The 24776-nt window shown below is 40.6% G+C and overlaps 1 protein-coding gene across 3 annotated transcripts in view; it reads left to right on the top strand.

Moving 5' to 3' along the window:
- The window catches only part of LSAMP (limbic system associated membrane protein), a 652933-nt gene that overhangs the window by 614240 nt on the left and 13917 nt on the right, over window positions 1-24776 (top strand). The window contains exons 7-8 of one of the 3 annotated variants that reach the window (XM_082742308.1): window positions 5378-5413; window positions 24731-24763. The exons of 1 other annotated variant lie outside the window; for it this stretch is intronic. In XM_082742308.1, the coding sequence (XP_082598434.1) occupies window positions 5378-5413; window positions 24731-24763 (69 nt within the window). The remainder of the gene's footprint in view (window positions 1-5377; window positions 5414-24730; window positions 24764-24776) is intronic. One more of the 3 variants, XM_082742309.1, reaches the window with a different exon arrangement.

Below are 24776 nucleotides of genomic sequence, written 5' to 3'. Positions count from 1 at the left end.
GTTTAAAATTCATATCCCTGTTTACTTGTCTCCAAAGACCAAACATCAGTAGTGTTCTTTACTTCAGCTAGAGACACCAATACCTCAAGACAATTGAGAAGGTATTTATTAAGAAATGTAGTTACTTGTTTCATTCTTGGCATCAGGGATTCCATAAACAGGGGGGAAAAGCCTCCACTCTGCATCCGAGATTCTGACATATCTAACATAACCTGCTGAAGTAGAACGACATACACTTACTAAGAGGTTTCATACAGAAAGTGGAACCGTTAGGTTAGAGAAAGTAAACAACTATAATTTTCATTAAAGCATTTTTCCTTGTATCCCACCCAGAAGAAGCATGCTAATATATTGCAAATAGTAAAATGACACCTATAGACAGAGAGAGGACGGTGGAGGAGGATGGAAGGGTGGGCTAGGTCAGAGATAATGGAGATACCTACCGCTAGTGTGCTGGTGGTGATGAAGGGTAATCTCCAGCCCTCCAATACCATTGCCCTAGTCATAAAAGTCCACTTATAGGACCCACCCATAAAATTAAGAAATGCCAAGAATCTTACAGAATCTCTGTTTGTAAGCTGAGAATCACAGACTTGGGCAAGTGTATCAAAATCACATTGTGACTTCACAGAGCTCACCTGAAATTATACGATAGGGAAGTGCACAGCACCATAATTAAAGGGACACTGTTTCCCCTTGGGTCCACACTGCCCTCTGCAGAGCAGCTTTCTTAGGCATCAACTCTGCATTGGGCAGCACATGCATCAGCATTGGGTTTGTAACTGGTTTCCCACCGTATGGGAAAGTTTCAGAGGCATCATGATGAAAATGAGTGGAACACCTGCCCTCTTTCTTAGACCCAAGACCCAAATATGGACATGTTAAGGGGGAAGCTGCACTTCTTAACCAACCAAAAGGGCACTTCCACCATGCCTACCCCACTGTGACCACAGGGAGGCCCCTTGTGACAGCCATGATAGCTGAATCCTTGGGAATACAGCTCTGTGGAACTCTAGTCACACAGGCAAGAGAGAAAGAGAGAGGAAGAGGGTGGGAGGAGGTGGGAAAGGAGGGAAGAAGGGGGGGAAGGAAGTACCTAAGTGAACAGATTGCCCATTACGCGGACTCAAAGTAGATGGGTTGAATGGGAAGAAGGAAGACACTGCTGGTGGCGGTACTTTTCCACAGAACAGAGTCAGAAGGGGAGAGATGCTTGGGAGGGGCGGCTACCACAGCCCTGACAGAGAGTACTGTGTGGGTAGCGGGGAGCTGTGCTGACCCAGCTGGTCCAGAGCAGATGAGGCAGCTGGTGAGCTGCTGCCAGCCAGAAGGAGGTAGCCAGGAAAACTGGAGGGCCAGAGCCCCGAAAGAGTTCGTGATTATCCATCTTCACAGGGGTGTCAGCACATTTCCAGTGTCCACCTCAGTGACATGTGCTGACTTTTTACGCAGGGTCAGTTTGTGGTCACGGATTCTTCTTGTCCTCCACTGTCTATTCAAATATTGCTCTCCAGAAGGGTCAAAGTAATTAAATGAAAGTGCAAGAATACATTGTATTCACAGTAATTTTTTCCTAAGCCAGTGGAAGCACTCCTTTTTCCTTTGTTTCCTTCTCCACACATTCCAGCATTGTTTTACCGAGAACTGTACTACCTCAAGCTGTATCATATCCAACTTTATATATTTTTCTCCATCCTGGGAAAAGCATTACATTGTGTAATTTTTCTGAACACATTAGTCCAACAGTACAGTGTGTACCAGCAAAGATTCAGCTCCTTAGTCCTCCTCAGCTGTGGGGATATGCACCACATGGAGGAAGTTTTCTGTTGATGCCAAGAGAAGGTCCATCTCCAGCACATGGAACATCGCAGATTTTGTTTCCACACTGAGGACTACCATGCACCCACAAAGGAAACCTATCTTGTTTCCATGCTTATGTTGAGTTACTTTTAACACAATGGATAGGGAGGAAGGATAAGGTGATGAATTTAATGTGGTCACTCCTGATCAAGTCAGTTCTTACAAGGTGCTCTGCACCTGCGCCAAACACTTAACATACATGATCTCATTTCATCGTAGGTCCTAGTAGGGACTCCTACTTCTCCACTACACAAAGAGGTTAAGCAACTAGAGCAGCTAAGTAAAGCTGCTGGGATTTAAACGAGTAATCTGTTTCCAAAATCCAGGCTCCAGATCAATATGTTACCTAAGCTTGTGTATGTGGAGAAAATGTTAGGAAATGTATCTTCTGTAATTTGGAAATGAGGCGATAGATAATTTCTTTCTCCTTTTTTTCACTGATCAAGGTCTTCCCAGTACTAAATATTGTCACATCCTTTCCCACCTCAGACTCTGTGGGTCACCTCCCATTTCATTTCCATTAACCCTCACCAACACGGGTCCCCTAGATTAGTTAGACTGTTGATTTATCTTTGGCACACGGAGATTCCTAACTAATATTCCAGCCTAGTGATCAGGGCTTGACCTCAGGACGGGAATATTCCCATATGTTAACGGACACTCCTCCTAATCAATTACCCTCTGCTTTAGAGAAATGTGTGATTGGGAAGGCATTTTGAAGCTATAAGTACAAAAAAATAAAAATGCAGAGAAATCTACACTGAGCCATACCACATCAGTGTGTAGGAGGTTTTCAAATTTTCTTTTGAATTTTAGAAGATCATTAACTTGTAAGCCTATACTTGATTAAATTTCCAGTATTACCTAAGCAACCCAGCACTGGAGGAAGCCCTTAAAATGAGGGCTTCCCCTACTTGTTTAGAAACCATTTTAAGTTATCACCTCAGGGGTTCAGGGTTTAAATATATACCACTTGATGATGCTAGTTAAGACTTGGCAAAGCCTCTTAACCAGCTATGTCTGGATGCCACATACACATAATAAAACAATGTGAGCCGCTACTGGAACACTACCACATATGGTTTGAAAGGACTGGCGGCAAACTTTTTACAAGGGCTCTCTGTGACTACAATAAGAAATAGATGGGCATTTGGACATAATTTAGTTTCAGGAATAGGTGTGGAATGTGCTGACTTCCAAAAAGTTTACAGAACATCCGCAATACCCATTGAAAAAGAAAAGAAAATCTTATCTCAGTTAATAAATTACCTCCATATATACACCTTATCATCAACTCCAGCCTTTGTCATTCAAGTGCTTTTAATTCAGAGGTTCTTCTTAAGTGTTAATGCCCCATTTATCTCATGGTGTCCCAGCAGAATCAACCAATCACACACATACACACACACACACAGACACACACACACACACACACACACACACACTCTTAACAGACAAGAAACCGATGATCAGAGTTAAGGGTCTTAACTAAGAGCCACAACATATGTTTCTGGGGTCAATCTTAGGGCTCTATTCCTAAGAAACTTCCAATTACCTGCTAAGCTCGGCTGACTTCCCCAAATGTTAGTAGCTGAAAGACAAAGCACATAGCAGCTAAGTTCTCTCCCTCCCCTACTTCTGAGTTTCAAACGTTGAAGAATTTCTTTTTCATTTTAAGTGATCTCACTTCCCATTACACTCTTTCAAGAGCCCACAAACCCTGGGCATGAATTATAAAATGCAGCAGAGCGATGACAGAAGAATAAGGACGAAAAGCTGGGGTGGGGAAGCATCTAAAGGAGTAAGTAAGATGGAGTTAGAGGGTGAGAGTAACCAGTGGTAGGGCTGAGATGAGGAGAATTAGGGTGGAGCTAAGATGATGGTAACAAGCTGAGAAACCATTGAGAGGGCGATGAGAGGAGGGTGAGTGAGATGATTTCAGGGATATAAATGGTCTTGTGGAAATGAGGGCAGAGTGCATTTACCCAGCTGTGAACACTGTGATGAGAAAATATTAAGCTGAATCATTTAAACGGTCTGAATAATAATAGTAATAATAAAAATAAAATACAGTAGATAGAGTATCGTATGGGACAGTAGTCTCCAGCTGCTCCATAAATGCTGAAGGCAGTTTAGCTATTTATTTTCAAAGCTGGAAACTTAATACCAAGTAACCAGTGGAGGCTTAAACCATTTTTCTATTTGACACTTGTGTAACTAAGACACAATTGTTCACTGTGCTATTATTGACCTGTTCCATCTTAATGCACTTAGGAAACTTTGGCATTTAAGCTACAACTTTCAGCCAAGCTAGAGAAAAGCTCCTTCCGCAAGGAGACCGGGTTTTCTTGGCATCCCGATGTACTGAGTGTCCAAATTCCAGGCAAAATCTACTCTCCCTAAACTGACGGAGCGAGATGGCAGGCAGATCAAATTTGAATATTATCTTGATTTTTGTTGATTTCAATTTATCATTAGTCCTTATTTAACCAAACAGCTAAGAGGGATATAAAGTGCAGGCTAATTATGTTGCCCTATAGGGTTTCTGGGCAGCGAGGAATGCATGTGACCCCTAATACACCATTCTCGCTCTCTGAAAGAGCCTCAGAGGAGGATTTCGAGTTAAACCTAGGGTTTTGATAAGATAAATAGGGGATATCTTCAAGTCTGAGCTCTGCTTGCAGCATCAATTTATGATCAGTAGCTTGCGGATGGGTCTGTGAGTGACACGTAAGCTCAAGTTCAAGTGTTCAAAAGAATGCTTTTTCTTAAATAAATAAATAAATAATTTTTTAAAAAAGAATGACTTTTCTTACTCAACAGGGTGTATCATCAAGTAAATTTGGTTGGTTGATCAAATCTCAGGTGGGATTGTATTATCACAAGAGGTTGTATTATCACAAGAGACAAAATAAAATTGTCATGTCAATTTACTTATTTCCTTGGCATTACCCTTGCACTGGTGTTAGAATCGAAGAAATACCTGAGGGAAAAGTTGAATTAGTATTACCCAAAATAAATTTTCTACATACGTGGCTAAAACTGATAGGAGCTGTAGGACTCAGGAAGGGGAAAAGTGTCCTTAGCTATCATGGGTCCATCTCTCATGAGTTAAAGAGACCAGAACCAGGGCGAAGTTGCATGACTGAATGTGATCACGACTAATTTATATACCTTCAACCCAGCCCTCCAAAAAACTTGTAATTTCGGTAGTTGAGTTTTTTCACTGTAGGGTAGGATCCCGTGTATAGGATTGCCACAATAAATGTTGTTTCCTACTCTAGCTAATTTTTTTTAAAGGCTTTCGATTTAAAATTTTACTAATAGCTCTCTGATACTTTGGTGTTGGCAGGAAGAACAGACAAATGCTTCACGGGAGATATAATCCTATAAGCTTGGAAATTCTTCTGTTTTGTAATTATCTGAGTAGCTGAACATGAGTAAGATATATATAGAAAGAGATACAAATACAGATCTATATAAACTCTCCATGATGCTTACTATTTTTCCCCTATAGAGCGTGTTTCACCCACAATCCCCCATCCCATTCAAGGTCAGTATGATTTTTATGACTATAGTTCTGTTGCTGGGTCATTCTCCATCATCTATAATGTGCACAACACAAACCGGGGGACACAATTCACAAAATTCACATACAATAGAAATCTTTTTTTTTTTCTTTAAACCTTCAAAAGAGAGTCCATCCATTGTCCCCACACCAGCTGATAGGCCTCTAACAGACCTGTCATCTGACTTAAGTTGGTCAGTTGCTGGCGAGATGACGCCAAACTCAGAAAGCAATTTTCTCTTCAATTAGTATGTATGACAGGTGACTGTGGACTCACATATTTGGAACACAGCCAGTTACGTTCTGCAGCTCATAAAAATACAAATCCTCCAACTGGCCACCCTCACATTTGGAGACTTATACAATCTGAATCTGAAGTCCTTGGAATTGTAGAAATGAATTTATCTAGTGCTGTCGAAGTTTGAACTCAGCCATGTTACAAGGACGTTCATTTTTCTGAAAATCTTGGCTAATCCGAGGGCCTTTCCTTTTAACCATGCCTATTTTAGAAAACTCAAATGAAAAAATAAGGTAGTCATTCTGTATTCCTTTTCATAAAACTTTCCACACACTCAAATTAAATTTTGCCTCCTACATCACATTTAGATGCAAGTTACAGCCCCAGCCTTCTAGCTTGAGGCTATTTAAAGGCAAATTGGCAAATAAAATTAAAACAATACAAAAAACTCTGAAATGAAACCAACCTACCATTGAAATTAAATTCCAGAAAAGTGATTTGCAAATAACGCTCAAAGACCTGAGAAAAAATGGAGAGTAGGCCATGCGGGGCCTAGTGTGGAAAAAATAAATCCAATTAAACAAGATTATTGTATACACTGTAAAGGAAGTGTGCTGAGAATTAAAGGTAGAAAGCTGCTGTTTTATAAGTTTGAACACGGATCATGTATCATTAACACTCGCCCAAACTAAAAATTAGGCCAGAAATCGGTGAGGATGTTCAGTGTCAATAACGTGATGTTTTGCATATGTATGTATTCACATATATGCAAACTTATTTTAATTATATTTGCAATGAGGATTGCAAGGTTTCAAGGATCAACTAGACAGCTTAATAAAAAAAGTTATTCTTAAATTTTAAGAAGGGTCCAAACTATTTTTAGAACTCTCTTGAATAAAATTGTTCCCTGAAACATTAATGAAATCTGTTTCTTATCCCAGATACTAAAAATAAGACTTAAAATGTGCCTGTTTTTTAGACTTGACATGAAACTTCATGTTCGTGGAAAATATCCCATTTTGAATTCCTGACATGCCACAATTATTTTAAGACATTTATCTTCTAGTTTTGCTGCAAAGATTGACACCATTTTATCATGTTGCCATCTTGCAGATATCTTGACGTGACAAACACACACATACACATGTGTCCCAATGGATAACATTTTCAAAGAGGTCATGCTCCATCCAAGATGAGCTTGGAACATTGTCACTGTGCCTTTGTGAGAGCAATTCTGCAGCCACAAACTCACATATTTATCTGATCATGCTTTATGATGTATATAACATGGAACAAAATGAAGTCAGTCACGATTCACAAAGGACAGCTGTTGGATATTGAAAAACAGTCTGGACCTGGAATGGAGCACGTTGGATTTTATTGAACTTGATCTTTTTTCCCACACACTGAATTGTTGATTGGAGAATGACCCGGGTTTGATTTGACGTTGTAGATAGACTGTAGATAGCTTCTTTAGATCCAATATAGAGACTGTAGTTTATCTCACTACTAATACTTCGGGCTTCTGCTGGTAGAAATTGAAAAGCTGTTCATGGAGACTTGGGATAGCTGATGTGTGAGGCTGAGAGAGAAAGATAATGCCCTCTTAAATCCCCTGTTTCTTACAAGGACTTTAACTTTGTAGAAATCAAATCCTTTTTTTTTCTTCTGTCCAATCAAGGTGGCAATCCATGTGAAATGCAGTTTTCCATGGGAACAAATATTAACATATAGGATCCTTAACTCTTTTTATAGTGCCACTGGAATACCAAAATGTCTATGAAAAGCATGCCTACCTCACTCTGGTCGTATCTATAGGACAAAACACCTTCATTTAACTAAATACCATATATTGTCATCATCTAGGTAAAAAACAACGTGTCTACCATGCAGTGCCTGAGGTGTCTATAAACAGTTGGTTGATGCAAAGGTCCTTTTCCATCCTCCCATCATAAAAAGAGAGAACTTCCCCTCCTCTGTTCCAGTAACAGAAATGCATGTTTAATTTCAGCTGCTTCACTGTTAATATCTTTCATTGGAGGGTCTCCCCACCCCCAACCCCACTCTACATGGCTCATCAAGCTGACTGGGGATAAACATCAGAGTCGCAGCAGGAATGCAGTCCTAAACCCCTTCAAGCTGTGATTAAACAAAAACAAGGCTCAATAAATCAAATGTATTTCTCCTGGGCTTCCTTCATCATATTGCTTGATTTTCTGCAGTGATAATAATAATACTGGAATTACACCAAAGGATAATTTGTATGGTCTGTGACCAATCAGAAATTTTCAAATGTCCTTTCCTATTCAGCCAAAAACAAGACCAAAAAAAAAAAAAAAAATCCGTGTACTTCCCTGCTTCTTAATTTAAAAGATATACATAGGTAAATAAAATACTGTTCCATCCTTGATCTGTTTCTGATAGGTGTTTTTCCCCATTAATTTTAATTTAGGTTTATTTATTCTGAAATGAGTCCTGAATTGCATATATTTGCATAACTACCTCTGACTATATCACTGCAGAAAATCCACTGAATTGTAAAATGAGGAAAGAATCAGCTCTAAGTGACTGAGGGAACTTTTCTCATTTTGTTAGGCTCAGATCCTTTCCTGAGGCCTGTGAATCCTGGGAAGTGATGCTACTGCTCTTGTCTCCTCCCTCCTCCTCTCCTCACTTGTGCGTAGCCTTTCATGATGCTTCAGGGCATCTAGAGAGGCCTTCACATTGAGAAGGACCACAGGTTCAAAACGAGGGGACAAAACCAGCTGCAGAAAGTTAAAATGAAGTAGAAGAAGAGAAAGGACAAAGACAAATTACCATTGTGTTGTTTTTATCACCCTTAGATGAGGAATCCCCTTGAGTGGGGGATTCTCTGGACTCAATCAGCCCATCCTTCTCCCACCACTGCAACTTAAAAAAAGAAAATAATAATAATAATAATAACCCTGGGTTGAGTCTCACTTGCTTGCCTCCCATCTGATTATTTATCCCAAGTGAACAGCCTTTCCATTCACTAACCCTGCGTGGCGAGTGGGTTTGGGAAATGTTGAGATTATCTTCCAGGCTCAGGCTTTGCACTGGGTTTGTTCACAGCTGCTTGCCATTCAGTTCCTGTTTTTCCATTGATAAAACACATTGCACATGGCTGGGTTTGCATGATTAATACAGCTGTCTAAAGCTTTCTCAGAAAACAAAACAAAACCCCCAAAATTAAAGTGTAAAAAAAAATTAAAATCCAACCCACAAACAAACCAGGCGTGCAGAAATCTGAGGTCCACCTGGCATGTTTCCTCCCAAAGGGAGCCGGGCATCATTACGGGCGGGCCTGGCATCAGAACAGCCAGTAGGAGGAGGCCACATACCTGCTCTCACCTGGCACTCTGAGACCAGACTCCACTGGGATGGAAGGAAAGTGGGAGAAAAATCCTAAAATCAGTGCATGCCATAAAGATAACTAGACAATCCCTACAACTTCATTTATTTTCCATAGGATGTTATCCCATGTATCAATGAGAAAATGCCTCTTTTCAGCTCCTTATTATAACAGCAGTGCCATCTCCTATAATAATAACAATAATAATAACAATAATAGCTAACATAGAGAGTGGGCATCTCATGTACCAATAAAGTTCTGAGGGTTTTTGCATGTATTAACTCAATTAATCCCCACAATCCTAAGAAACTAATATGCACCTTCTCCCACACTCCTTAATGATCAAAGTACACCCAAACTACACTCTACACCTTGCAGCATCCAGGCACATATATAATGCACCTATAGTGCATTATAAATAACCATTAGGTATGCTTCGTCATTAGATATGTATCTAATGAATTGTAAACACTCATCTAATTTATTTTGAGTATGCTTATAATACACAATACTTTTACCTTAATACCCATACACTCTTACAAAGTCTATTTCCAGACATACTCAACACAGAGACGTATGCCCGACTCATACAGAGATTTATATGAAAGCAGTCGTCTTTAAAAAACATGAGCCGAGGTATCTGGCATCAGCACATCTAATTTCACACACTTATTCAGGCTGATTTACATACACACCTCTATTAATCATGGATAATTACTAGCATTGTTCTCTTTAATTCAGTTTTTCCAACTGTGAAATGGGAAAGAAATTATATTTTTCATGCCTACAAGCTCAGAGTGTTTTTTAAACAATATACAAAAGAGAGCTTCAAGTTCCTAGAAGGAAAGCACACTGAATTTAAAATAATCGTGCTCAAATACACATACTTCTTACATTTTTTAAAAGTGCTGATATTTAAAGACAGACTTGCATCCGATTGCCTGGATATTAGCTATTTACAAGTTTGGTGTGGCTTCATCGTACTTTGAGTTTTGACTGATTCTAGGAATGTCTGAAATGCCCCCTGCTAGCGGGTTTAAATACAGAAGTGTCCCATGGCCAGATAAAAAACGTTCTTTATTGTTTTTCACCAACATCATAGTATTACACTTAGAGAAGCTTCACATCGCATCCTTCTCTATTGTGTGGCTTGCGTGTGCACACACAGACGCATACACACACACACATGCTGATACTTTCAGCGAGACCTTATCATGCACATTACCACCTGTCAGATCAATCCAGCATCCTCACTCTACAGAAAGTGCCCTTTTTCCTGGTCCAAGGTATAAAGCACATCCCAGGGAAGGTTTTAGTTTAGTTTTCGCACTAGCTGGTGGAGGAAAAAGGGAGCCTTGCTTTTTTACTGATAGTACTTGGAAAGTAGTGTTAACGCAAATTTACAGCAAAATCATGGACCGAGACTAACACACATGAAGATCGTTAAGAGCTGACGTTGGTACCTGAGGACCCTCTCTGATTCCCTTCCTGGGAACAACAAGCTGACTTCCTCCTGATTTTCTTCAATGGCTGGGAACCAAGTGGGATAGTTGTGCCAATACCTCACCTAGAATCAATACTTCACCTGCCAACACGGTGATGCAACCATGGTGATTCAACCAGCAACCCAACTGTTGAATCCACTTCTGTGCCTTACTTGTCTCAGCTCTGCATTCTTCCTTCGGCTGTGTTCCCTAAACAACTCTGGGCCTCTCCCTGTTCAAATCTGCCAGCAAGACTAAACCTGAAATGTATTCACACTATTATTTAAATGTCCAACAGCAGCTTGGAAGTGTTACCTCTCAGAATTTACATTTAGCTTCAAGCTAAATGGCTAACAATCCTCCAGCATCCGTGTAAAGGTAGGAGAATTTTTTGTACAGGGACTCTTCTCTAATGCCTTTTCCTATTTTCCCAGTCTGTTTCTGCCTATGCCAGTCAGACTCTCCCGGTGAGCCTCCTGTACTTAGGCTTTGCTGTGCTATGTAGATTTCGAGAGTCAGCGGGGATTTGAAGATGAATATTTTTTTTAAATCCCAGCTCCCACTAAATTTTAATTTGATGGAAATATTTTTCTTCTATGAGCTTTATGGGAAAAAAAATCTTTCAAAGTAACAATTACATTTGGGGATTAAGTTTAAGTAATTGACAGTCTTGTCTTTTTAATTAAAAGGAATAAAGCTGCCTAAGAAGAGCTCAGTGAGATTTGCAGCAGAAAATGTTGGCATGACGCCCCAAAGGGTGAGAAGACCAGGATCTGGAATGGACAGAAAATGCTGATGCAGGTCTCTCTGGTCTTTCCAGGGCACCCCCAGCTGAGCTGGCCCTGGTGTTTGCATCTGTGTGCCATTTAACGGGAGGGCAACGTGGTGCTGTGAGGAGCTGGATATAGCCAGGAAGGAGGCCCTTCTTTGGGAGCTTGGCTCTATGTTCAGAGACATTGTATGGAGCAAGTCCTTCAAGTCCTTGAAAGAAGTGGCACTATTTAGAGTCAAAAAGAAAGAATGCATACCCATCCAGGAACTCAAACATCGACAGTCTCAGCTCCTGAGGAATGTCCTCATGTAACCCCCAAAGTGTAAACTTGAATTTTATTTTTTTTTAAAGATTTTATTTATTTGACAGAAAGAGATCACAAGCAGGCAGAGAGGCAAGTAGGCAGAGAGAGAGGAGGAAGCAGGCTCCCTGCTGAGCAGAGAGCCCGATGCGGGGCTCAATCCCAGGACCCTGGGATCATGACCTGAGCCGAAGGCAGCGGCTTAACCCACTGAGCCACCCAGGCGCCCCTAAACATGAATTTTAGTCTTCCCTTGAGCTCTCTTTATTTTACCTGAGATTCATATTCCTGCTCTCTGTACTTCTTGATTTTCTTTTACTCTGTATTTTTCACCATATTCACCTCACCCGACATATATACTTTTTCTTTGACATCCTTCAAATGAAACCAAAGAAAAAGTTTTGATAGTAATAACATTCACTTCTAAACCCTGGTTAGCAGCTATGCGAGCAAAGCCATTATCCCATCTATCTGGAGGACACATCTACTTCTGAAGAGGCAAGATACAAATTAACCTTAGTAACAACTTCCCTTACACAGTCACTCTGTCCTCACAGTGGTCTTTCATCATCACAAGTCATTTGTAGGTCTTAAATGAAACAGCACCTCCGTCGGGGGGAGGCGGAGATGGGCTTACGGGGCCCCACCTTACATCTCCCCTTGTATACTGCTGTGAAGAAACACACCTGCCAAGGAGGAACACAGCACGACATAATGAGTTTGGAATTCCAATTTAAGGTGTTCATATGTACCCAGATGTATGATGGGAGTAGGCAGACCACTCACTAGGACTCCACTGAGAATTGTCAGCTTATATCCACCACAAGTCAGTGGGGGGAGAGACTTCACAAGTCATTCATCGTGCTTCCTAATTGGACCCTGGGGAGCCAAGCATCACCATAGTTGACTATACTGTTCTGCTTATTACTATGCTGATTGTAGAAGAAAACACTTGCCCCATCTCTGTCACACATACGTGTGTTTTAACCCCTAGACAACACCACTAACAAAGTATCTTCACTATAAATCATAGCTGTCAGTCGGTTCTACTCTAACCGTCCCATGCTTGTAACAATGGCTCTAAATGAACCACTCACCTTGCAATTGCAGTTCCGGTATAACTTTTTTAACAGCCTAAGAGACATTGTTCAGGGCCACAGTAGCATTTAAAAAAAAAAAAAAAAATAGTAAAAGGAAAGAGTTACGTCTTGGCTGATTGCCCATTCTGTGTACCATGCCATCCACCTTAGCCCACAAAGCACAAGCATTCCCAGCCATGTTCTATGTTGGAAAGTTGCTTGACTATTCTAAAATGTTTTCTCGATTATACATGTAGAGTTTGTATGACTTGGGAGCAGGGAAGGTTCAGAAAACAGAAACACCTCTAGAAAGAAAGGGAAAAAGAAAGAAAAAGAAAGGGGGGGGTGGAGGAAGGGAGGGAGAGAGGGAGAAAGGGAAGGGGGGGAGGCAGGAAGGGGAGAGAGAGAGGGAAGAAAGAGAAGAAGGAAGGCAGGAAGAAAGAAAACAAAAGGAGGGAAGGAAGGAAGGAAGAAATCAGACGGTATCTTTGTATGTTGAATTGCAAGTTAGAGAGGAGTAACGTGGGAGGTTTGTTCTATTTTCCTCCCTGGAGTTCCAGGACACAGGTAAGTTCGTCATTGAAAGCTGCTCGTTGTTGCAATGCTGAAAAAGAGCGATCTCAGTCACTGGAAGTCGGTCTTCCCTTCGAGAACCAACCCTGCTAAGTCAGTTCCGTTAATAGTGTGACTTCTTGTTCTGCATTTACATGTACTCTCCACTTGCTTTTGCTTTGTCGAGTTTCTTTTAGAGTCCATGTTTTCTTGTTCTCGAGATTTCTAACCATTAGGAACACAAGAAAGAGACTTCATTCTCAAAGGGCAGTGCAGGTTCATTTCTGGCCCAGCTTACCTGACAATGCACAATATGTCAGTCACACCACACCATTCATCCACTCAGAAACACAACTACCCTCGTACTTTCTATGTGAAGCAGGCATGAAAAAGATTTGCTAAGTTTAGGGTCCCTGTGGAGTATTCAGAGAGCACAGGACAGAGACAGCTTAGCTAGCCCAGAGCAATCAGGGAAGGCTTCCTGGTGAAAGGGACGTTTAAAAGGCAGAAAGGAGAAAAGAGAGGAGCAAACATTCCAGTCTATACCAAAGTCTAGAATTCAGAGAGAGCTGAATTAATTTAATTAAGCCTAATTAACTTTCAAAATCTGAAAAAACACACTCTTTCTCAAATAATTTCTTACTTATCCTATTTTGCATCTGGCCTGTTTTAAAAAGAAAAGAAATGTGATAAAACAGTGGGGATTAAAAGTAAGGGAATCTGGGGTGCGTGGGTGGCTCAGTCAGTTCAGTGGCTGCCTTTGGCTCAGGTCAGGATCCCAGGGTCCTAGGATCGAGGCCCGTCTCCGGCTCCCTACTCAGTGGAAAGCCTGCTTCTCCCTTTTCCTCTGCCTGCCCCTCTGCCTACTTGTGCTCTCTCTGTATACATCTCTCTGTCAAATAAATTAATAAAATCTTAAAAAAAAAAAAAAAAGTAAGGGAATTTACATTCCCACCTCTCTGTTACTCTCTTAGGACAAGAAAGCATCTGCTGGCTTCATTGTACGGACATGTAGTGATACTGCATACTGGGTGTAGGTAGCACTATCTTGGGTGAATTTTCTGGAAAAAAAATGCTGAGAGCCTATTTTCTGGACGAACACCCAGAGAAAACTTTCAGTCGCTCATCAGGGAGGTTGGATGGTAAATTTTAATTTTAGTTGTGGGAATGGTCGGGTTGCAAGGACCCGTCAGTATTTTCAAGGAGCTGCTCCAGAAGCTGGTGGCGATGCTGTAGTTGGAGTCAGTGACACGGCGGGAGTGTGAATCCCTGAGGCTTCCCGGCATGCTGAGTAACAAAGTCACTTGGGAAAGGTCCAAAGCAGAACCGCCTTTACCAAGTTCTGGGCTGTGGGGGTTAGTGCCAGAGACCTAGATGCAAGGGTAACACAGAGCACACCACCATTTGTAATCCCGTATCTTCTAATTTCCAAGAGCCTTAAAAGCTGTAGGAAATCTCACAAATTCGTTATCTCTGCATTCAAATTCTGGAGGCCTGTCATCTTGTTTTATGGTAGCTGAACATTTTTTTTTTTTTAATTTTGAAACATACAAAATGAAAACACACCTTACATGGATTAAAGACAGTCTTGAATTCCTTAGAATTTAAATCTAAAATGTATTCTAAAACAGATCTGCAATTCACAATTCAGGGCTGGGAAATGAAAAGAGAGGAAGAAAACCAGAAAGAAGGAAAATCTCTAGAGACTTACCCAGACCCGTGCTTTTAATCCTTTTTTAGCAAGTCAAATAAAGGGAGGCACAAAAGGCTTTAAAATATACATAAAATGTATGTTTTTAAACACGGAAAATATAATCTACTTTGTACCAACAACTAAGTAGATTTGGGACTGGGAAGTAGTTCTTTATTAAATGAGAAGAGTGGTCTTTAATTCCACAAGGGCAAAAGGCCTTGTAGAATTGTACCTACAGGTGCAAAGGTCACATTCTAGATACAAGGGCAGAAACACGTCTTTCTCTCAAAAGACAGAAACTGCATGTCTGACCCTAATATCTTACTGACTGGGACGCCTGTGTGGCTCCATGGGCATTTGCCTTTAGCTCAGGTCACGATCCCAGTGTCCTGGGACAGAGCAGGGCTTCCTGCTCGGCGGGGAGAGCCTGCTTCTCTCCCTGCCACTCCCCCTGCTTGTACTCTCTCTGTGTCAAATAAATAAATAAATCCTTAAACAAAAAAAACGAAAAACACAACTTACGGACAGCTGATTTAAATAAATTTACTTCTGGAGTTTTTCTAATTTTTTTTTTTTAAGTTTTTCTAATCTTGTATGTATTTTAAGGTGGAGTGGCCCAGGGAAACCCCTTTATTAAAGTTAGACCCTTGGGCATTCTCTAACATTTTAATTCATTAATTATTAAAAATTAAATTTCTCAGGCTAAATAAGAAACACGTAGGATTTGAGAAAGCTGACTTTCTGTAAGAGACTTACTGGAGCCCTCTCTTTATGGTGGGAGTGCTCGGCAAATCTACACTTTCTGGAGCAACTCACATCACCACTGAGCAGATCCCACAGTCGTTAAAGGCACATCACACACCCCCTCTTACTCGACAGTGCAATTATATCAAGCCTGTAGTCTGAGGACCTCATAAGCCCATCTAATACATTTTTTATTGCATTGTCAGTTCCTGTTGTTAAGACTATGTTCCTTGGCCTTACCTATCTTAGCTTCTGTTTGGTTTTGCTCTATGACACCAGCCAACTGAAAAAGCGAGGAAAAAAAGTTTCAGCCTCCTTGTAAGGATGTCAACCCAAAGCCAAATATTATTTTCTTTTCCCCAGAGTTAGAGTGTTTTTAAAATGCATTGTTTTGTTTTTATAAATACTTTTCTATTCATTATGGAAGAATTTGAAAATATGTGAAACTATAGAGAAGAAAATAAAGATCGTATATAATCTCTCTCCTCAGAGATAACATAAACAAATGTTTCATCTGGAGGTTTGAGCTTAAAATACTTGAGTTAAAACACCTAAGCCTTTATGTTTTTCTGCCCTTTCTGAGGATGGGTGTGTTTCTGTGACTTTCCCAAGCTTACAGCTCAGGCACGCCCAGGAGCAGCCCTCTGGTCCCAGATCAGGGCTGTCTCCACAGTGACAGACACACTCGCAGCTCTCCCCAATCCCAGTCAAACCAGACTCTTCCTATCAGAGGCTTCCCTTGTGTGCCTTCCAGGATTTCCAGTGAGAGGTCCTCCTTTCAGATGTGGGAGTGCCTACATCCTCTCTCTAAATTGGTGTGTTAATATTTCCCCCTTCATAAGTTGGTCTCTTTTGAATGAAATGAGCATTAAAAACATTTTTTTTTTTCCTGATGCCTTTTACTGTAGAAGACTTGGTTTCTAGGGGATTGGTCCATAAATTCATGAGAATAAACAGTGAGTCTCAAATCTTTTTTAAAAGACTTTATTTATTTATCTGAGAGAGAGCACAAGCAGGAGAAGGGGCAGAGGGCAAAGCAGACTTCGCTCTGAGCAGGGAGCCCAATGTGGAACTTGATCCCTGGACGGGTCATTCCTGGGATCAGGAGCTGAAGGGAAAGCAGACGCATAACCGACTGAGCCAACCAAGTGTCCCTGTGAGTTTCAAATATTTTATTCACATTACACAATAAGAAATTATGTCAGCATTAATTTTGGTTTGGGCTTATTCTCTTATTCAACAAGAACTTATCACCACATTCCCAGAGTGACAAATATTTGACTAAATCATTCATGGCTCCAGCTCATTCCTAAAAAGCATCAAACATGTGAAGTTCATTTTAGGTCAACTGTTAAGAGGGAAAAAAGCCCCTAGAAGTATTTGGAAGTGTAAGATTCCTTTCATGACCTAAAGTTAGCTAAAGGAAGCCAACATCCTTTCTCAAATATTGATGACACACTAAGACTTCTTGGTTTCCCCCAGCCAGTTTGAAATAATTCTCTGAGTAGTTAGGATAATAGTCCACCTATGAACTAACTAAGAAAATAAAAATCAGGGTACCTGACTGGCTCTGTCCACAAAGTATGTGACTCTTGATCTCAGGGTCCTGAGCTCAAGACCCATGCAGGGCATAGAGCTTACTTTTAAAAAACAAACGAACAGCAACAATAAAAAAAATAAATACTAAAACTAAAACGAAACAAAGCAGGAATAGCCTTAAGGTTAAGGTTTAGACCTATTTCTCTGTTTTGGCTTTTCCCCTGTGAACTACACCCAGAATGGTTACTGATTCTCAGAGAACATTTTTCCAGAGGTATTGGGAATTAGGGTTCATACAACATGAATATAGTAAGTGGAGAAAATAAAAAACTCTAACAACCTAAACAGAAGTCACAGCCATATCTTTTTCTATGTCAAAAAACAATAATAATAATACTTGTAAGTAGACGTTGCTGTTGCCTAAAGCCTCTGAGTGGAGAAACCTGCGAGAAAGAAATTAATAACTTTCTAAGCTTGAAAGCGGCTTTGAAAATTGAATTAATAAATGCCCTGCTTTTAAACCACTATAATAATAAGGGCTTTGTTTTTAAAAACTGTGACAAAAATAAATAAATAAAAGGCAGAGCACATAAAACATAAATTCCCATTAAAGAACCTTATAAATGTTATGTTTCAGGTCTTCATCATCACTGAAGGAGGAAGAGGCAACACGTCGAATCTTCCTCATTTTCTTTTTTAAGTTTCTTAAGGATTTTTACCCCGTACCTCTCTCACTTGTTCCAGGCAACTGGAGGGTCAAAGCTCCCATTGAATTTGGACCTTCCCTCTCTTCTTTTCTTTTCTTTTTTTTTTTTTTTTAAGATTTTATCTATTTATTTGACAGATAGAGACCACAAGCAGGCAGAGAGGCAGGCAGAGAGAGAGGAGGAAGCAGGCTCACCACCAAGCAGAGAGCCCAATGCGGGGCTCGATCCCAAGACCCTGGGATCATGACCCGAGCTGAAAGCAGAGGCTTTAACCCACTGAGCCACCCAGGTGCCCCCCCCTTCTTCTTTACATACAGTCCTACTAGATCTCCCAGAAGGGGGGGAGTGGGGGGGAAACAGTGCAATTAATCATCTTAAGTCCTCAACCTAACATGTCATTTTCAAAACCTAAGGCACATCCGATGACCAGACTATACAAAGAGTTGTGCCATATGCAATGGAAGACAGAGTATTCCCTTGTTCAGATGGCAGTGGCAGATTAGAACGTGGTTCATTCATGTTCACGTAAACATGGAACAAGAAAAACCACACAAATGATATAGACCCCAAAGTTCTGTACATCCTCCCCAGGGCTGGGAGTAAATACTTAGAAGCAGGGACTTAAGATAAGACGCGAAAAGTCAAGAGTCAGAGTACTGAAAATCAATGCTTCTTTTTATGGACTTGTTGGACCCTCTTCTCCTCGACCACATAGAACTCAAACAAGGCAAAATGACAAAATTGTTCAGAAATATAGACTTGAACATTCCCTCGGACAATAAAAGATTTTCCAAACTGTAAACCCTATAGAGTTTCCAGGGACACATCTCTCTCACTTTCATATCACTCACTTCAGTTTTTGAGCAGAGAGAGAGAGAGAGAGAGAGAGAGGGAATGAATCACACCACATCATGGAAGATGAGAGGTAAGAAGTCTTCTGGTCTTTGAACAATAAAACAAGCTTGGGTTTCTATTTCTAAGGTTTTAGTTTTCACTAGTTGAGAGGATATTCTCTTTTTTATTCCTTTTTTTTTTTAATGTTTTCTTTTTTTTTAGAGAGAGAGAGATGGGGTATAGGGCAGAGGGAGAGGGAGAGACTCTTAAGTATGTCCTACACCCAGTGCAGAACCCAATTTAGGATTCAGTCTCACAACCCTGAGATCATGACCTGAGCTGAAATCAAGAGTCAAACACTTAACCAACTGAGACACCCAGGCAACCCCTCTGCAGAGCATATTCTTAAGTGAAGCTCAACCACCCAGAAAATTTTCTACCTGACCAAACTTGGGGACTGATGAAAGGACTTCTTCAACCCATTTGACTCTCCAAATGTTTGATTTCCCAGCAAAAATTTTGCCTTTCCACTAGGGCATGAGCTTCCAAAAGAAGAATAGAATCTTCTTCTACCTAGAATCCTAGCTAGGATAGATGTTGAGGTACTAAATGATTCCATCAGCCTTTTTGTTCATTCCTTCATCCACTCGTCTGGGCACGGGCATTCATTTCACAAATCTGTGGGACACCTACTCTGTGCTAGAGAAATAGTGAGCTGAGACTACACTAGTGAAGATGGAAGACGTGCTCTGTGCCAACTGAGAGGCTGAATGCTGCAGGTTTGTCTGACATGGCTGGATATATAGAATCTGAAAGTTAAAAGTCAAAGATTAGCATAAATGTGTCATAACATTTGCCCTTTCTGGTATTAAATTCTCTCCCCCATTGCCCCTTTGTACTCCGTCAGGAGAAACTAAAGTCTAAGCATATGGCAATAATGCTTCTAGAGAATTCAAGAACTTTCTCTGTACTAAACTCCCCCAAAGTTTTGTTCACTGCTATGGTAGATTTATTTTTATTCTTTGGACCCGTACTGCCATGCTTACTTGTTAAATGTATTTGCTTAAGCAGATGTTTTTTATACTTTTATACCTAAGACGTATAAAAATAATAGGTTTCAAGTGTATTCTAATGAGTGTTTCCAGGAAATCCCTATAGAAATCATATCCTTGGCAAGTCAGTTTTACTCCAGAATTTGGTATCACCTTAGCACTACAAAAGGAAGAATAATTCTCAGTTTTTTAAGGACAACAATTTTTTTTTTTCTTTTCTGTCAGAATAGGAAAGACTCCTTTTGGAAATGTAACAGTTCTTGCTGGCTGGGACTGGAAAAAAAAGTTTTTATTTTCCCCACTATTGCCACCTGGTGGACAAAGGCAATTCCTTTAGACAGCACGTAGAAACATGTCTTTGTATTACCACAAGATGGCAGCACACAACCAAGTTTTCAAAATGCCAGCCAGGCTCAAAACATTCAGGGTTTTGCTTCTCCAAACAGAATGGTCTATTCCAACAGAAGAGGAGGAATAGGAAATAATAGTACAAAATAAGCACTCTGTTTTGTTTCCCTAAAGATAAATGAAATTCCAAGTCTAAAGATCACTAATCAGTGTTTCAATCAAAGAGAATGAAATCTTGCCATTTTCAATGACATGGATGGAACTAGAGCATATTATGCTAAGTGTAGTCAGTCAGAGAAGGACGACGATCATGATTTCACTCATATGTGGACATTAAGAAACAAAATTGATGAACATAGGAGAAGGGAAGGAAAAATAAAATAAGATAAAAACAGAGAGGAAGCAAACCGTAAGAGAATCTTAATTGTAGAGAACAAACTGAGAGTTGGTAGAGGAGAGGGGCGTGGGGGATGGGCTAGGTAGGGGGTGGGCATTAAAGCACACACCAGTTAGGATGAGCACTGGGTGTGGTACGTTGGCGATGAATCCATGGTTCTGCTCCTGAAACCCCAGGGCTGCACTGTATGTTCACTAACCTGAATTTAAAAAAAAAAAAAAAAACATTAGTATTTCCCAAACCGGTTTATTTATTGCAATAGGGAGGGCTCCTAAACTCTGACTCGTAACCTCGTTTGCTTTTAAAGGTATGCATATATATTTTTTAAAGATTTTACTTATTTATCGGGGGTGGGGGGAGCGAGCACAGGCAGACAGAATGGCAGGCAGAGGCAGAGGGAGAAGCAGGCTCCCTGCCGAGCAAGGAGCCCCATGTGGGACCCGATCCCAAGACGCTGGGATCATGACCTGAGCCGAAGGCAGCTGCTTAACCAACTGAGCCACCCAGGCGTCCCGGTATGCATATTTTTTTATCTGGTTCTTGTGCTATTTTTTTCATAGAATATAATATTTGGGCAATGTTTTAAAATCCTTCTTTTAATGAACTCTTTTTAATTCATTAGTAGGGGAGTTTCTATTCTCTAAGAAAAATATTTAGACATGTAGACTCTTAATCCAGGCCTGCATCACTGACTGGTTAACCCAGGCTTATTGCCTTTTTTCCCCTTTACCTGGTCAGTCTGCTTCCCTATTACTTGGGTGTGCTAGCATCTCTTAATGTTTCATTCATCCTTACTGCTACAGTAGATTTTTTTTTCATTATTATTATTCTTTGGATCCGCACTTCCATAGCTTATGTGTTAAGATATATTTTTCTCTTTTCCACCAAACTTTCACTGAAAGTCCTCTGTAGAGGGGATTTTAACCCAAATCTGATGATAATGACTCATGCATTGAGCACTTACTGTGTATCTAGCAGCATTCTAAGTACAGCATGATAATTAGTTTATCTAACCAGTACCACAAATTTATCAGGAGTGTGTTGATTACATGTATTTCACAGATAATGAAGCTGAGGCAAAGAGAAGTTAAGTGGCATTTTCTAGCTTTATGCAGGTCTTCCTGCCTACACAGGTTCCTGAACACTTGCTTGGAATTATTCCCATGAGACCTGTGGATCAGGGATGGAGCAAGGCAAACCAAGTATTCTTGACATGAAGATGGTCCCATTAGGGATCTAAGCCTTTTTGGGTGAAAAAGCAATCATTCCATGACCTTGTAGCCTCCTTACAAATTCCAAAGAATGATAAATTGAAAGGCTTGACCAAAGAAAGAAGGTCAGTTGCCTTTTGCACAAGAGTAGAGCCAAACTGTCCCCAGCTGATACTGAATCATTGAAATATCCCATTGAGAACCCTGGAGTTATACAGGCTATAGTTACCTAGCCTTGCTTTAATAAAAACACCAGAGGGGCATTGTAGGATAGTGGACAGGGTTCTAGTTGGAGAAGTGAGAGCCCTAAATTTCAGTCTCAGCTTTACTCTGTGTGACCCTGGGTAACTGATCATATTAAGCTAAGTACATTCTCTACAGTGCCTTTTCAACAATTTTTAAGGCAACATATTTATTTCAAAGAAAAGTAGTCAGAGTCGGTATCATGAAAGTGGCTGTGTGTTTAATATACAATTGAAACATCAGTAGTCACATGATCAGCATAGTCAATAGGTAGAGTTGTTTGATAAACAAAACAGTGTTTTATATCCTGATGGAATCTGGCTTCACTTCTGGGGTAAGAGTGACATTGGTTTCTGGCTTCTGCTAGGAGAAAAGCAGAATTATCACTGCATCCTTCTGTATGGGCTTCCACACAGAAGACTTCAGTACTTGTGCAAAGAACAGACTAACTCTTCAAAGACAGACGGACAGGTGCCGGTGGCTTTGAGCATCTTCAGAAGTGCCTCTAGAGGACCACCAGCAAGCATCGTACAAAAGAGCATTCACACTGGGATCCCCCCATCCCACACTGGACTAGTTTAGGCAGACTGTCCTGACTTGTACCTATAGCTCGCTGTTAGGAGCAGCCTGGCTGCTGAATTGTCACCAAACATTTTCAAAACGTCAGACTCTAGGAGAATTGTGCCCTCTTATAGCCATCATAAGAATAGCAGAAAATGGCACGCTGTTGGAGGGCTTCTTCTTGTGACCTCCTTTGGAGAGACAAATGGAAAATCTGTGAAGGAAATAGACTGCAGAAATTTTGCAGACCTGATTCTGAAGGTCTGAGCCCTTCGTGCTACATCAGATTATAAGTAAGCTACTCAGGCTCTCTGTTGTTTTAACCGTCTCAGGCTCTGTTGGGAGGATGCGTGGCCTGTATTTATTTTTCTCATATTTCAGAGATTCTAAATCTTCTCTGGCCCATTGTGCATTCAGAGTGCCTTCGTGCATTGGCTGTACTACAAGGCAGAACAGGAGTAGAGACAGCACTTGCTTCCTTGGAACTCATAGTCCAGTAGCGAAGACAAACATTAATCAAAACCTCAGACAAAGGAACTTAAAATTAAAACTGAGATGAGTGTCATGAAAGCGAGCAGAGCTTATAATAAAGGGACTTCATTTTACTAAGGAGACTGAGAAAGTCTTCCCTGACTTTCTGAAGGAGGAGTGGGGTTACTAGTAGTGATAACATTGGGCCATCGGCCCTACAACAGCCACAAAAAACATGATCCCAAGGAGAATGAAGGAAATTTTGTGGGCTGGGATGCAGAGATGATACACACTGATGAGGCTGGAGAGATGAGGGAATAGGATCTGGGTCCTTATCCTGGAAGACACAAGAAAGCATTGGACAATGAGGTAACCAGATATCCAATTCAAAAAGCTCTCTTTAGCTTCAGAGTTCAGTACTCTGAAAATTTTACTTTACTTCCTGAGTGAAAGTGTGTTACTAGGGGGTGCGAAGTCATGTCCTGATCACGGAGAAGGCAATCCATATCCCACAGCCATGGTTTGGGTTCCTATATCTAACTAACCATCCACTTGGTCCTGAAAGTCAAAGTGGTATCCTATGGAAAGTTTCCACATTTACTTCTAAAGATCTAACAGTATTGTTGTTTAGTTGATAAAGTCACTCAAAAGGGAATTCAGGTATTTGACCAGTATGAGTTCTTCCAACCCTGAGATTTATACATTTAACAAGTATTTACTGAACACATACTGCATGTCAGACTCTAATCCAGGCACAAGAATACAATGGTTTGCTGCCATGGAACATATATATAAATGGAAGAGATAAACTTTAACCAAGCAAATAAGTAAATTCATAAAATGATACATGTAGTGATAAATGCTAAGACTATTAATAAATCAGGGTAAAGGAATAGAAAGTGACCTGGGGGGTGTGCCTGGGGTGGCTCAGTGGGTTAAGCCTCTGCCTTCAGCTCAGGTCATGATCTCAGGGTCCTGGGACTGAGCCTCACATCGGGCTCTCTGCTCAGCAGGGAGCCTGCTTCCTCCTCTCTCTCTTTGCCTGCTTCTCTGCCTACTTGTGATCTCTGTCTCTCAAATAAATAAATAAAATCTTTAAAAAAAAAAAAGAAAGAAAGAAAGAAAGAAAAAGTGATGCTACCACTTTAATAAGGTGATGGGAGAAGTCCTTCCTGAGTTGGTATCCTTGCAGTAGAAATCTAAATGAAGGGACTGTGCGGGCCATGCAGAGATCTGGGGGAGAAACATTGCAAGCACATAAAGCAACAGGTGCACCACTTATAAAGCTGGAGAAAAGCAAGGTCACCTGGCTTGAGTGGAGTAAACCAGGAGCAAAAATGGCAGGAGAGGGTTGGAGGCCAGACACATTCCATCATTTCATTAAATTGCAGTCAAGTGTACTTCTACATGGCATTCTCAGTGTCCTTGTACTTGTCTATACACATAACATATAACATCAAGTGTTTGTAGTTGGAAATTATTTTTGCCACCTCCAACTGCACAACATTTGTTCCAACAAAACAATCTCTTTCCATGTGCCTTTCTTTCATTCTCTACCAGTACTTGTTCCTATTAGAATGTTCTTTCCACCTTTTGTCCTATTCTCCTTTCAGTGGAGAGTACCAGATTACTTTTTTGCGTATTCTCAATTGATAAAAAAAATTTTTATCTGTTTTTTCTTTTGCTAAATGTTTCTTTTTTAGAAATTGGCACCACCGTGCACTTCAAGCAAAAAGGTATGGTTCTTAT

Source organism: Mustela nivalis (genome assembly GCF_964662115.1).
Source record: "Mustela nivalis genome assembly, chromosome: 1".
Classification (NCBI taxonomy): domain Eukaryota; kingdom Metazoa; phylum Chordata; class Mammalia; order Carnivora; family Mustelidae; genus Mustela; species Mustela nivalis.
Note: the sequence above shows the minus strand (reverse complement) of the source record. Positions and strands in the feature narration are given on the sequence as shown.